General features: G+C 37.4%; 1 protein-coding gene across 1 annotated transcript in view; it reads right to left on the minus strand.

Annotated features, from left to right (window-relative positions):
* Positions 1 to 763: 763 nt before the first annotated feature.
* The window catches only part of LOC131075024 (serine--tRNA ligase), a 28,263-nt gene continuing 13,609 nt past the window's right edge, over positions 764 to 15,417 (minus strand). The window contains exons 5-9 of the mRNA XM_058011800.2: positions 4,713 to 4,906; positions 1,999 to 2,102; positions 1,624 to 1,807; positions 1,302 to 1,481; positions 764 to 1,198 (exon numbers count right to left, since the gene is read on the minus strand). Coding sequence (XP_057867783.1) covers positions 1,031 to 1,198; positions 1,302 to 1,481; positions 1,624 to 1,807; positions 1,999 to 2,102; positions 4,713 to 4,906 — 830 coding nt within the window. The 3' untranslated portion in view covers positions 764 to 1,030. The remainder of the gene's footprint in view (positions 1,199 to 1,301; positions 1,482 to 1,623; positions 1,808 to 1,998; positions 2,103 to 4,712; positions 4,907 to 15,417) is intronic.

The raw sequence follows: 15,417 nt of genomic DNA on the forward strand, positions 1-15,417 counted from the left end.
TAAACTGTGGATACAATTCCTCGACTTATATTAGAATAAATATGCTCAAACGAAAGATAATTTTGCTTCTTTGGGGATCATTAGTTATTATAGGCCATTCATCAACCTAAGATGTCCAATTCAGCAACTGGTGCCACAGAAATGGGTGAATTAATTAATTATTTTGCTTGTTATCATGAACCTTGCATCTTTTACATTTAATAGTGAACAAGGGTTCAAACAAATCAAATAAATGCAGTAATAATAGAGCCATGTTAGATTTATACGTTGGGTTAAGATGTTGGCATTCGAAGCACTCCAATACATAAGAGCAATATTTGTACATATAAAAAAACAAAAATTTAAATATGAGACTTCATTTTATAAATAACACTTATATTAGATATATAAAACAAAAGAGTTCCTTGTATCTATATTTTTAGATAACACTGATAAGTTCTCATTAAATAACACTTATATCAAATATATAAAACAAAAGAGTTCCTTGTATCTATATTTTTTAGATGACATTGATAAGTTCTCATGTGTTCATGTAAGGGTCTACCTTGCAAACATTTGATCATTTTTATTTATAAGTGAATTAATTATTTAAAAAATATAGCAATAAATATGTTGCGAGACTAAACCCTGTAACCACAACTACCTTCCCAACAGTAAAACCCCACCCAACTATTGACTAATCTCCCCAACTGTATCATCAAACGACATGCTTGCATAACTCAAAAATTTGATGGGAAACACTTTATCATGTGGGTAGAAAACATTATAAAATGATCAATTGCAGATTATTATAGAAAATACGATCAAGAAGTGAGACATGTAAATAACCAAATCAGTTATGCCAGAAATGGTAATTGATGATATATCATCAGAGAACTAATAAAGAACTTGCCGTCTTGCGAACCAAATCTCTATGAATAGCAAAATTAATCATCACAAAAACATTGATAAATACCTACATCCTCTCCACGAACCAGATCAGTCCAGATGGTCAGCTTCTCGGATCTAAACAATTCTCTTTGTCAGAACCTTATTTGAAAGGCAAGAAATCAATGCCTAGCATAAAAGGTCTTAGAGCTTCTGGAATTTCTACACCATCTTGCTTCTGACAATTCTCTAAGATGCAACATATAGTCCTTTCTGTTGCAGTGAGGGTTGAATTCAATAGATGAACATATTGTTTGGTTTGCTCGTTGCTCTGCAATCAAAAAACAAAAGAAAACAGTTAAAATCAATAACGCATTTTATCCTGCTGCTCTTAGAAACTCAGATCCGAATTTTTATGCATAAGCTAGACTTGCCTTCTTTTGTCCATAACGAATTTCTAGTTTCCTGGACTGGTAATCAGTACAATTGGAACAAGATACAAGCTCTCTGTGTGTCTTTGATGCAGGAAACCATGCTTCCAAATCATACTTTTTGGCAGCAGCATCATTTAAAGCGCCCGAAACAATTGACACAATCCGATATGGAATATTTAACTGCTATGCAGAATTTATGTTAGTGAATCAACAAGATATTTCCTTTAATAAGGAAGCAAATCCAGAGCAAAAAAATTTAAGCCTCCATAATGAGAAATCATCTTCTAGACATAGTAAATTTCAATTGTGCCACAAGAGGTACCTCCTTATAGAAGTCTTCAGAATTTTTAAGCATCTCCTCATGCATGTCCCAAGAGTCATTTCCATTTGGGCTAGTTATGCAAAATTGTTCTACTTTTTCAAACTGGTGCACTCTAAAAATTCCCAGTGTATCTTTTCCATGAGAACCTGCTTCTTTCCTAAAACAGGAAGAATATCCTGCATACCTGCAGAACAAAAGTTTTGAGAACTCATTATCATCTAAGCTAACTGTCAGATCCGGACTGTACTCGTTTGGTTAAAAACTAGTTTGAAAAACAAAACGCCTTACAACATATCACATGTTGATTCATCCCAAACCAAAAACCATTCCTTACACATAATAACCCAACAGCAAATGGATCAAAAGAACAATCACCTTATGGGTAATGTTGTAGGGTGAAGCCAATCACCCCGATGATAAGAACACAATGGCTGCTCAGATGTTGCAATGAGATACTTATCATCACCTTCACCAATTACCTGTCCATTTGGAAGTTTATTATATGATTGTTGAATTTTAAGAGAAAGATCTGAACTGTAATATAAATGAATCATTTCAAAACCTGTCAGTAATAACAACAATTTCAGCTTTTACAATAAAAAAGCCTAGTGAAGTAAGGTCACTCTTTCCAAATCCACAACTAATTCAAAATTAGGTTACTAAGAAAAAGATGAAAAACTACATTTATTCCATGTATTTGTTGAATAATTTTTTGGTACTGACTGGTTCTACAGGAAAGGAAAGTGCATAGAAGGACCGGTCATTCCATCTTGTTGTCATTGAGAGTACAGACTACAGCTATCAACGAGAAATGTCCTAATTTCTTGGTACTGACTACTACTGGCGAGGAATGTCTGGACAGGACTAGTCATCCATTCTGGTTGGAACCCGTAGCTAACTACTATCAAGAGAAACTATAGTTTAAGCAGCTGTCTGAACACAGATTCTGTGTTTAGGTTTTGTATTGGAAAAGAATAAGTTTAACTTAGTTTTACTTCATAGAGGTGTGGTAGATGATAATGGAAACTTATTTCTTTATTGAATTAGTTGTGTTATAATGCTCGCAGTTTTCAAAATGGATTTTGAGGATGGTATAACTGTTGTCTGTGACAGTGGATAAGGAATGGTTAAGGTAAGTTGATTATTTTCAGTTCTGATTCTTTCTTGGTATTATTTGGCACCTGCTGGAATTTTCTAATGCCTCGTATATGTTAAAAGAATTTATTTTGTTCTCTTTGATGAAAAACTCTGCTTTGAGAACCCCGTTATTCTTCACTAGACTAGATTACCGGAGATAATGCTCCTAGAGCTGTATTCACTAGTGTCATAGGCAGACCAAGACACACTGGAGTCATGGTGGGTATGGGGATGAAGGATGCTTATATAGGCGATGAGATAATACCATGCTTTTTCTTGTTCAGCCACATACCTATTTTCCTCCACTTGCTTATTAGGCCATTGAACGCAGCATTCATCTTGTTAATTCATCTCTGGCACATAGAAGATTTTCTTTCATTAGTTTGATACATACACTTACCTTATTCTAGTCAGCATGTTGCTTGTACTACTGCCAAGTCTATTTCTTGTCATCCTAGTATACTCATTGCTCCCTGCTTGGCAGAGAATTTCAGACGAGTTGCAGGTAGATTCACTTACATGCACGCCAGATTGCTGTCAACATCCAAGTGTAATTAGCCTTGGAATTGTAGTAGATCCCAACGATTTTAAGCCCCAACAAGTCTACTGGAAGCAGTAAATTCCATATTAACAGCATATATCTTCCATGAAAGTTTCAATTTTGCATTAGGGTCCAAAAAATGACCCTGAGGACAGGTATTTAAAGTTATTGTCTGAAAGATTACAGTTCTTTGGCAGTCACAAAGAAGCCATCAAGCTGTCTGTGGGTTTGCTCTGAGACAACATGTGGTCATACAAGAACTTAACTGGTCTTTTGTAATACAAGATGGAAGTAAGGAATACAAGTTGTTTGATGGGAAAATATATCTCAAAGGCAGTCCAAAAATATGTGAGAGCTCTCCCTTCAGATTATAAATCATGCAACAAATTCTCAGAAGATATATGACAAAAAAAAGACTGATGCCTACTTGCAAAAAGTAACATAAATATACAAATGATGCCTGCTACAAAAAGTAACATAAGTATCCAAATGATGCCTACTTACAAAAAGTAACATAAATATCCAAAATATTTGATGCTGTCAAGAGAATTTAAAAACTAATCCCTTCTTCAACTTACCCAAAAGTTGCACCCATATGGTTTGTCATATCTAAGTCTCATAGGCCTGGCAAGAACAAAATTGGCAACAAAAAAGGTGAAGTGAAACAACAAAAGCTGACAACAGATTATATTTCTAAAATTAATGATCTTTCTCATCTTAAAGCCTTTGAATTAGCTTCCTTTTTAATCCAAGTATTGCTTGCTTCAAATTGGAACCAAGGGCAACTATATATATCTGTATCTATATCTATAGATATAATGAATGGCTTGCAATGGTTTTATGATCGTATGAATTTTTTCTGTAGTAAGGGACCTTGCAAGCATTAAAACTAGTAGATCTTCAAAGAATGATATGAAAATACTCAATCTGCAACATCCAAACTTCATACATGTATGTTTCTACAGCAAATGATGTGAGAAGATACTACAGTATTTATGTAGTGCCAGAATTCAAGATAGAACAGGATCCTTGAATTTTGTGGAATTGTGCAGTGAACAGCTGATGAATTTTGCAGGTCACCATGCAAGGTACTTACAACACTTAATTATCAAATGAGCATGAAACTTAAATTATCAAATGAGAATGAATAGTTTCAATTTTCAAGTTCCTAAACCAAAATGAAAATCAGAATAGTAACTATAAGAAGGTATTAAGTGGCATTTTATCGAATTTCAGATAATTAAAAAAATCCTTGTTGAACATCATTTTATGGGACATATCAAATAAATATTGCTGTAAGATCTCATGAATTGAAAAACTCTATTAACGTATGCCAATTATGCTGAAGACAGCAAACTCAAGGCCGATAAATATAATAATAAAAAACTAACACAAACATTAATTTGCATACCTTGTACAGCTCTTCATCAAATTGCGCTAGCTGAGCACATTCTGCCATAATTTCCTTCCTCATAAAGAAAGGTGTCTGTAATGGTGAATATCCACGCTTCCTCAAAAATGCAAGGCCAAAATTTATCAATGCTTGATTAAGAAGTACACCGTCACCTTTTAAATAGTATCCTCTCCCTCCTGCTATATCAGCACCTAATGTACAACCAAAGAAACAGTTAGGCTTCAGCAGATTCAAATTTCAGTGACTAATTTAGGTTCCACCTTTTTTAAGCAATATGTCAAAAAATAATGAGCACTTGACAAGACCTCATATTTCTATTTCTTACATGTGTTGATGTTATTGTAGCTATGGTCGGATTCCTTTAAGCTGACATAGAGAAGATAAATGTCTAAGTGGATGAGCCGACCTTGAAGGAACAATTCATATTCAATATGAAATAAAATTAATGTTTATTAATTAATGCATGAGTCATGTTCTTAAGGGCCGACCCTTTGTGAAAGGGTACCACTCATGTATATATATATGAGGTGCGACCTCATTCACACCACTATTCGATTATTCATTGAATACAAGAGCAGTCCAAATAAATAGCAGAGCAAATCGAATAATTGAAGAGCCGTTGGCATACCAAGACTACTAGGTCTTTGCATAAGAATTGTGCTCGGGGGAGCCGATAGCGAGATATCGTCTATGGTTGGGAAGGCAACAGTTCTGAGCCGTTGCCTGTGGTTAAACAAGCACCCAGTTAACATTTTTGTTTGCTTACATCTCTGATCTTAAATTCAACATGGTATCAGAGCCAGGTTGCGAAATTTGATCAGATTTGTTGAAGCAATCTAGACATCTCCTCATCCATGTTGGAGCTTCTGTGGCGTCAATTTCCTTCATCGAGTGGGAATCATGGATGTTCAAGAGTCGTGAATGATAATCAAATTGTATCTTGGACCCTGCATCAGACCTACATTCCATCATCCATGCGAAGGATTTTGAAGGGCAGATTGGCATCCATCCATGACCCTCCCACCTATGCCCTTGGTGATCAACAGACGGTGTTGGGCATTCACGCTACGCATTTGATTGCGATTGTGCGCATTCACCCTCGACCCTCACCTTCGTCTTTGTCATCGCTCACCCTCTAGGCGAGGTCTACGTCTTAGTCGGCGGCTCTACGCAACAACGCGTCTCACCTCCTCCATGCGGGCTGCACAGAGAGGCGAAGGGGGTCTATGGGAGCTCCTTCGCGTGGCCTTTGCAGAGCGGCAATGATTGGGGGTCTACAGCACTCAGGCAACACCCCTTCGCACGCTTAGCCACCCTACGGTCATGGGTCATCCACGTCATGACACCCCTCAACAGCGATAGAGAACATATAGAGGTAGCAGCGCAATGTGCACAGAGAAATGGGCTCTCCTCCCCAGAAATCCTACAGCAAATTCGAACTGTCTAAACCAGAGAAATTCCTCGAGCTCCAATATATCAAAATATCGGATCCTTTGTGTTAGCAGCTTTCCATATGTTGGCCGCATGGAATAATGTTGGTGTGGAACAAGATATGGAGAGCTTCAGAGAGTTCTTTAAGAATCCTTCTTTCAGGGCTGATGTGTCATGTCCCCATTTCTCTAGTGGCTATATTGATGTTTGAATTTGCTTAACATCCATCCCCACAAGCGAATTCACAGTGTAGGGGGATGATTGTTTAGCCAAAGGGGTCATTTGTTTAGACATATTTTGCTTTGGTGAACTTATAATAATATTACTTTATAATTTTATGTTATAAAGTTACTTTTTTTCTAAATATAGAAAAAGATTAATAAAAGTAACTTATAAGTTGCTAATTAATTCAATAAGTAACTTTATTTAAAAAGTTACATGACCCTCTTCCCTAGGCAATTTAATAACTTAAAAGGTGGTCAAACTTCATGTTGAAGTCACCCTTGAGGTTGAGCGCTCAATTGGAGGGAGAATAAGATTCTTTAGCATCTTTGGAGATGCCTTTTGGAGGTTCGATGAGTTTATGAAGCTTTTTTTGAGAAGAGGCAATTCATTCTTTGTTTTGTGTTTTATGAATTTTATGCATCCTTTGGGTTGTGGAGGTCTGCAGCAGCATGAATTTGCCTGAGCAGCCTTTGGAGGACGTGACTCCTTCAGATTTAGGTGGTGTGGACGAAATCCCACACTCCTCTCTTCACCACGGCAGCACCATTAGAGGGTAATTTGGACTTTGGAATTCAATTTACTCCAAGATTTTAATCTTCACAGCATAGTCAGGTCTGTTATATAAGATCTGAGCATTTGGATCAGAGTTTGCAGCAAGGAATAAGCCACAAATGCAAGCCATACAGCTCCCTTGTTCAGCCGTACCATTCACTTGCTTGGGGTTTCAATAAAATAAACTAAAGGGTTTTGGCACCACTATTGGTGTATGAATTCATTGTTGGAATATTAATAAGTGATCACAGTTAGTTTGGTGTGAAGAAAATATCAGATTTGGGCAGCAGCAGCAATTCTTTGAGGAAAAGAGACATAATTTGAGAATCTTGCCTAGCAAGAATTTGGAATTTCAACTGGGTCTGAATAATTTTTCAATATTAGTTTTTGGTAATTATCCTAGAGTTAAATAAAGTCATTTGCAGCCATTTGTAGCAGCTGGAGGTGTTTGGATTAGTCACTGCTTCATTCCAGGCTCAAATTCCACCCTCAAACCCCAGCATTGGACTCCTGGTAAGCCTTGAACGGCTTAATTCTATCAAGAATCCTCTTTATTGTTTATTTGTGCTTGCTGCAATTAATAATCAGAATTCTGGAAACTATTATCAGTTCTATATTTATTGTATTGCATTTATTATTTTCCATGTATTGTCAAAATTACAATAAACTTCCAAAAACTCTTTTCGCTGGTCAAAGAATTTGAATTTGTTAACAATCAGCAGTTTGGTTAAGAATTCTAGTCAGGGATCTTTCATGATGGCCTTAAAGTTTATCCTCTTTAGTGAAAAATTGAGCAGATTCTTTGTGGATGGTCACAGAATAATTCAGTCTACTGTGTTGACAGCTCTGAGTGATCCGTATATGTTATCGTTGAGCTGAAGATAGATGATGAGGGATGGTGAGGGTCGAAGGCCACGCAGCCATCAAATCTTCGCTAGATGCTTTGGTATGAATGGAAATTCCATTGCTGAGCAAAATTAGAAAAGAAAAGTACTCTTTGTGTTTGAATAATGTTCATGAATTTTTCATTAAGTCATGCTTCATCATTGAATAGTGAATCATGTATTGACATTTCCCCTGACTATCATTATCTCTCTCTGAGATGTTTTGGACGAATCAGAGATTGCATTCAAGGAAGGAAGATTGCTTGCAATTCTTCGCAGAGGAAGAATCAGCATTCAGAGGGAGTCTGACATATCGTGAAAAGTAAACTTGGACGAAGAGGTCAAAAAGTTGATATCTGCTTCAGAGGGAGCATGACACTTCAGCTTCAGAGAGAGCTTGACATTTCAGCTTCAGAGTGAGCTTGACTTTTCAACTTCAAAGGAAGCTACATCTTTTGGTTAATGCATTTTTCTTTGTGATGGAGAAATTTAAGGTGAAAGCCCTTGTTAATAAGTTCTTCTCTGTGAGGGAGAAGTTTGAGGCGGAATCCCTTATTATGCATTCTTCTCTATGAGAGAAGTTTGAGGTATCAGCCCTTGTTGTGCATTCTTCTCTGTGAGAGAAGTTTGAGGTATTAGCCCTTGTGCATTCTTCTATGTGAGAGAAATTTGAAGTTCCAGCCCTTGGTCCAGCCTCTGCGAGTAAGTATGGTGTATCCACCCTCTGCAGGTAGGCATGGTGGATGCCATGTGAGAGACTCCATGACTTAGCACTTGTGTTTATTCACCCTCTGGGAGTAGCCATGGTGAATGTCATGATGAGATGATGACATCACGTTGAGTGATTCCGTGATGAGCACTTGTGTTCATTTGTATTTCCATTCATGGAAGCAGCCATGATGGACCCACCCTTTGGGAGTAGCCATGGTGGATGTCATTTCATGACTATATCGAGAAAGATTCCTCCCTAGCTAAGAGGGAGTGTTGATGTTACTGTAGCTATGGTTGGATTCCTTTAAGCCGACATAGAGAAGATAAATGTCTAAGTGGATAAGCCGACCTTGAAGGAACAATTCATATTAAATATGAAATAAAATTAATGTTTATTAATTAATGCACGAGTCATGTTCTTAAGGACCGACCCTTTGTGAAAGGGTACCACTCATGTACATATATATGAGGTGCGACCTCATTCACTCCACTATTCGATTATTCCGATTATTCATTGAATACAAGAGCAGTCCAAATAAATAGCAGAGCAGATTGAATAATAGAAGAGTCATTGGCATACCAAGACTAGTAGGTCTTTACATAGGAATTGTGCTCGGGGGAGACAATAGCGAGATATCATCTACGGTTGGGAAGGCAACAGATCTGAGTCGTTGCCTGTGGTTAAACGAGCACCCAATTAACATTTCTGTTTGCTTACATCTCTGATCTTAAATTCAACAACATGTGCCATCTAAGTCAACAAGCTTCTGTGTCAGCAAAACGTCAGAATTAATTAAACTGTCTGGCATTTGTAAGAAATTATCTTCTTAGCTTACAGTCATAACTCCCAACTGTCTTAGATACACCTAGTTCCATGGGCATGCCTGGACCAAACTGAAAATAAAATTCTAAAAACCCTAGGTAACCTTTAAAAGTGTCTTCTATGTCACTAACAAAACACAAACACTCACCTTGCACCCCTCATTCACCAAAAGCTTGACTCTTCTCATTGTTCAGAGTTACTACTTTTTTCAATGTGTTCAAGCATTGTAAGGGCATGTTTGGTAGAAATAAAATCCAACTACCCTAGCTAACCTTAAGAAGCCACTTTTATGTCACTAATAAAACACAAACAACCTCCCACCCTTCATTCACCCAAAACTCATTCTCTTCTCATTGCTCAGGGTTACTATTTTTTAAGTTTTAAAGCATTAAGAATATTTGTCAACTAGGTGTCACAGAGATCAAAACTACTTATCAAGGAGATTCATTGTTGACGATAAGTTTTTCTTTTAAAATTATTTTTGAACTCCTTTTCTTGAAATAAACATTTTATTGTTGTTATTTGTTTCCCTGACATATCCTAGGGATACATTACTTCTTTTTTTTAACGTACCCTAGGGTTTGGCTTTTTTTTCAATTTTCTTAATATATGTTTATTTGAAAACAAGTAGGTAAAGGTGTGTAGGATGGCTGGCAGCTCTAGCCCAAAGGACCAAAGTTTGGCTAGGGCTTTCAAATTTCACTCATCATCAACATGTCACAATGATTGACTGGCTCAGTGATCTTCTTGAAGGTGGCAAAAAGATCTTCTTGGAAGTCCCTTGTTGTCTAAGTTTGATCAAGTGAATTTCAGGCACTTCAGAGCAAATCATTAATCATCAACAGTCGTGATTATAGGTGATATAGGAATTAAATTTGGTCATTTTGAAATGTCAAAAAATGTCCAAGTCACTTGTAATTTTGGCAAGGCATTTAAAAAAGTCCAAAACTTCAAAAAACAAATTGTTCGTAGGAATGTGGAACTTCAAAGCAGTTTTGCTAGTTCACCATTTAACTTTCAAAAAACTACGAGCAGTCTTCAAAACTTGATGTGCCCGAAATAATGGGGGCCTCAAGCCCCAGTGTTGTTTAATAACACCCCCTATTCGTGCATTTCATTGTTTTCCAATAAATCACAGGTTCTTTTTATATGGCACTTAGTTTGGGTTTGTGGCATGCTTAGAATATATTTTCTCTGCCTGGGAATGCGCAGGTCTATTGGGACGATACGCCCGATAACCTACGGCAGGGTAAGGACAAAACCCCTTCCCTGATTGAGTATAGTCTGAGCTATCTCTGTTTTGATACATCCAGAATCACAATCGATAATCATTGCAGGTGAAGAGGGGAGTGAAGATTGCATTTGTCAAAGCGAAGCAGATTAGAAACCAATCAGTCCGCATCATCAGCAATTCATATAGGACAGACCAGAATATCGTGTAGCTGGCGTCAGTCACCAAGGGCCACGGAATTGGATATGCAGCGAGTAGGAGAAGAAACTGGTCATTCGTTAGTGGTGCCCTTCCATTGGCACCCAGAGCTGGGGCAGATCAATCCATAATGACACAACCATTTTATCGCTGAGCCAACTGTTAGTGGATCTAAGGTCCAAAAGTATGTTTTGTATTTCCTGAACACTCTATGCTCAGACTGATAACTATTATTAATTGTGGTCCAGTTGAACGTTCGACTGATGTATATAACTTGCAGCCTAAGAGTGGAACAGCAGATGACATGGCTCAATCTATGAAGGAGGTTCATGAGCAAGTGAGAAAGGCTCTTCAAGATACCTCCCAAAAAGTCAAGGTAAGAGTGGATGCTACAAAGAGAGATGTTCATTTTTCTGTAGGAGATTATGTGATGGTTCATTTGAACAAGACAAGGCTACAAAAGGGAGTTCCAAGCAAACTTCAGATGAGGAGAATAGGCCTTTGCAAAATCTTGGCTAAGTATGGGTCTAATGCTTACAAAGTTGATTTGCCTACTGATGTTTCTTTGTCTCCCATTTTTAATGTTGCAGATTTGATTGCTTTCAAGGGGGCAGCCACCTGAGGAGATTCAAAGAGTTTCAGATGTTGCACAATCCCTTTTTGATCCTTCTCTCCCTTCTCTTTCTATTCCTCAAGCAGAACAGGTTCTAGACTCCAGGATTCTCGAGAAGACAAGGAATCACACCTATATGGAGCATCTAATCAAATGGAAGGATAAGCCTATCTCAGAGGCCACATGGATACCTGAAGCTGACTTTCAGAAAGCTGGAATACCTTCCTCTTTGCTGCCTCAAGGAGTCACATGACTTCTTTGTCTTTGGGGGAGTATGGTGCAGGAGCACCTAATTGAGTAAAAACTCTCCTTTTTGAGGCTTTCATGCTTTCATGTTTGTAATTTCTTGTGTTAGGTTTATGATGTTGTTTTAGGTTGTTGTGTGTCTTTTCAAATGGTTTTGATCTCATTTTGTGCTCAAGAGGTCACGTTTTGTCTTTCAGGGTGTGAGTTGACAATTTTGGGTTTCTAGGCCAAAAAGGGCAAAAATGTGAAAAAATTGTCTGAAAGGTCTAGAAATGCTTTCCAAAGCATTGCAACATGTTTGCTAAGTGTTTTTAAGCATGTCTAAGGTGTTTAGATAAGTTAATGAGGTTAGGTTGTCAAAAATGTCTTTTGGAGCAAGAAATGTTGTCATTTGGGCTTGTAAAAGTTGTCAAAGTTGTCATTTTTTGACTTTCCTAGCAAAATGAAGTTGTGGAAGCCTCATGTCCGTACTAGGGCTTGATCACCTACTGGAAAAACTATAAAAGGCCTCCCTTTTCCTTGGAAAGGGTTGGTGATTGTATTAGCAAAAGAATCCTAATAGAAAAGCATGAAATTCTGGTTTTTTTCACTGTGTTTTCCTTCTTTGGAGTAACAGTCCGTACTGTAGCATATTGGTCCGTACTATACCTTCTGATAAGTGTTCCTATTACTTGTCCAATGCTCTCCAAGTGATCATTGCATTGGTTTTCCATTTGCAAGTAGATTAGATAAAAATTCTTTCATTTTGTGTGCTCACTGCCCTGTCAAGGGTTTGGGGTTTAAAAATGTAGCAACTTGACTAATCCAGGCCTGGGCTCCCACCAAATGGATTTGGTCAAGTTGGCATGCATGTACATGTTGATGTGTATTCTGTACACGACCTAACACAGAATAAAATACCCAGAGGTATCTTATCCTCTCTCGATTAAAGCCTCCAAATGCTGAAGATGTCGCGAAAAGGATCAATCGGGATGACTTCAAGGTTCTTTGTTGTAGGATCTCTACGTGTGGATAAACACCAGTGGTCGTTGTGAATGTTGTTTCTTCAAGGGGCCTTACGTACTTTCAAAGAAAGCTTATCCGTGTTACTCTCTTTCCAAATGCAGGAACAAGATTTTCCTAACACTAACAGATTTTCAAAAAATGTCAAAAGGTAAGGGTTTCAAGGAAGGGATGCTTAAACTATTCCTAAGAATGACTCAATGAAGACTAGACTTGATAAGATTTTACCAATTTCAGTTTCGCCAAGAAATTACAACTCTACTGGAATTGATGCGATCTTCTAAGGGGATTCAATAGTTTTTCAAATCATCAGGGATATAGATACTATCATAGAGATACATATCAATACTTCCAGGAATGATTGAATTCTTAATCAATCTCAAGGTTTCCAGTTGACCACACAAGGCGTCCTTACAATCAGTAAGAAGCTAGTGGTTTGGAATGTGAATCTTACCAAAGATCAAGCACAACACTTAGTCTTTCAAACTTAAACTTAAGTTCTATTTCAACTGAGAGTGATTCAAGAAGATAAACAATCATAAAGATAGCCACAAGTATTGCAATAAAACACCATAACTTCAATATTTTATTGATCTCATAGCCAAATAGACAACAATTGTTCAAAATTCTTTCTTCCCTACTCAATCTTGCGACAACAATAACTTTCTAACTTTCTTCTCTCTAAGCTCGCTCTCTTCTCTAACTTTTCTAACTGTAACCCTTGAAATGAAATGAGTGAGGGTATATATAGCATCCTCAAATACAATGAATAGCCCCGATCAAAAGAAGATCAATGGCTGAGATTTTGACACCTAAACCCTAATTAGGGTTTGTTACAAAAAAAGTCCCCATTTAGATAAACATCACTAATCCATAGCCAATAAAGAATTGGCACAAAAACCGATGAGACATAGACCAATAGGAATTAAGCTCCCACATCATCTTATAACAATTTTTCATCTAGAATGTTGTTCCCTTTCCTATGTTCTTTCTTAGCATATTCAATGAATCTAGACACAATTCCCTCAATCTCAGCAATGGGAATCTCAAGAAGATTCTTCATTCGTTCTTCCAAGTGAAGGACTTGATCAAAAGCAGTGAGAAGAGCTGTCTCCCATCCAGGTTCAAGTTCTTTGGTCTTCTCAATCAGGAACATAGTAGTGTACATCTGATCTCGTTGCTTATCTGTGATGATGTTCTCCTCTTTGCAAAAGATGACCTTGACTCTCTCCTCCAACTCTTGGATGTCCACATCTGTCTCAATCTCGATCCGCCTATCAAGAATGGTACACAATACCTCAAACACCTTATCTTGAATTGGATGAATGATACCTTCAACTCGACTGCATCTGGTGTTGATGTCTTCAAAAAGGACCTCTTTCATCTGGAGCAGAGCTAACCACTGTAGGAGGTTATGGGTTCCTCCATCCATTATCTTTACTTGTGTCAGAATCCGCCTTGGTGTTTGTCTTATTACTTGTAGGACAAGAATGATAACATCTCTAGTGTGAGTGAATGCAGCTACAGTTATCATTAGATTATAGATAATCTCAAGGACCTGGATAGCTCGATGAACTATCTTCATCAATCTTGTTGCAAATTCAACGGCTACCGTGTGGGATTTATCAATCCAAGAGCTCATAAGCTGAACCAAGCTCTTCACCCTTTCTGCCTCGCCTACTAATTCAAGAGGGAGTGCATGTAAAGGAGATACTACTGGATCCTAACGTCTCGAGCTGATTAAGGTGACTAAAATAGTTCCTCCAAGCACTGACCTCCCTTTCAAGCTTCTTATTCTTTTCCATTTCTTCTTTAAGTTTATATTTAAGTGCTTCAAATGAATCAGTTGCTTCTTCCATTGCTTGATCAGAGGTAAGTGGACCAAGCTTAAATGTTTCTAGGTCATACTCATCTGCAAGAATCTCATCCTCATATTTGTCCACCACTGGTGTAGCTACCTGTACTTTCCTGGATCCTGTCTCCAATTCATCACTCCTCTGATCTTCCTTGATGGGAGCCTACCGACTAGTAGATCCTCCAGCTTTGGGAGTCATCATTTGATGCCTACACAAAAAATTTAAAATTAGTCTTTAAGCATCATACCTTAAAGTATAGAACTTAAGACCTTCCAAGGGAATAGTTCAAAACATTATTTGAAAATGACATGATAACTCAAGAATTATGAATGAAAATCAGATTGCACAAGACTTAGATTTTCAAAGGATTGCTATGAGATCAAAACAAGTCTTGAATATAAACTTCATTTAATTCTTCATACCTCCTTTGAAAGCTTAACTATGAACCTTGAAAAAAATGAAGGAAGAAAATCAGACTTTGCTGTATGAGGATTGAATTGCTGGCCTTCTTGGATGAATTATGTCTTGATCAACCTTCAAAAGAACGTCACCTTCACTAGCTTCCAACACTTAGCAAATTCTGGAAATTTAGCCTCCAAACTGCTGGGATTCACTCCTTTAATCTGCTCCTCAAAATTCGCATAAGAGGTAATGAATGAATGATTTGAATTTTGGAACAACACTCCTTCTTTATATAGGGCGCTCAACCTAATTTAGCATTAGGCTGACCTAGCAAATAAGGCAAAAAATAAAAATAAAAACCACTAAAAAGGAGGCCGACTTGCTTGTAAAGGCAAGTAAATATGTTTTGAGCGCTCACCTTGTATTTTTTAAAATTCAAAATTAGTTTTAATGCCTTCAAGGTGGATTTTCAATTATTTGAAGGCCTAAAAATTAATTAATTAAATTGCAAATGCTTCAATTCATGCA

This window comes from Cryptomeria japonica, chromosome 2, assembly GCF_030272615.1.
Source record: "Cryptomeria japonica chromosome 2, Sugi_1.0, whole genome shotgun sequence".
NCBI classification, from domain to species: Eukaryota; Viridiplantae; Streptophyta; class Pinopsida; order Cupressales; family Cupressaceae; genus Cryptomeria; species Cryptomeria japonica.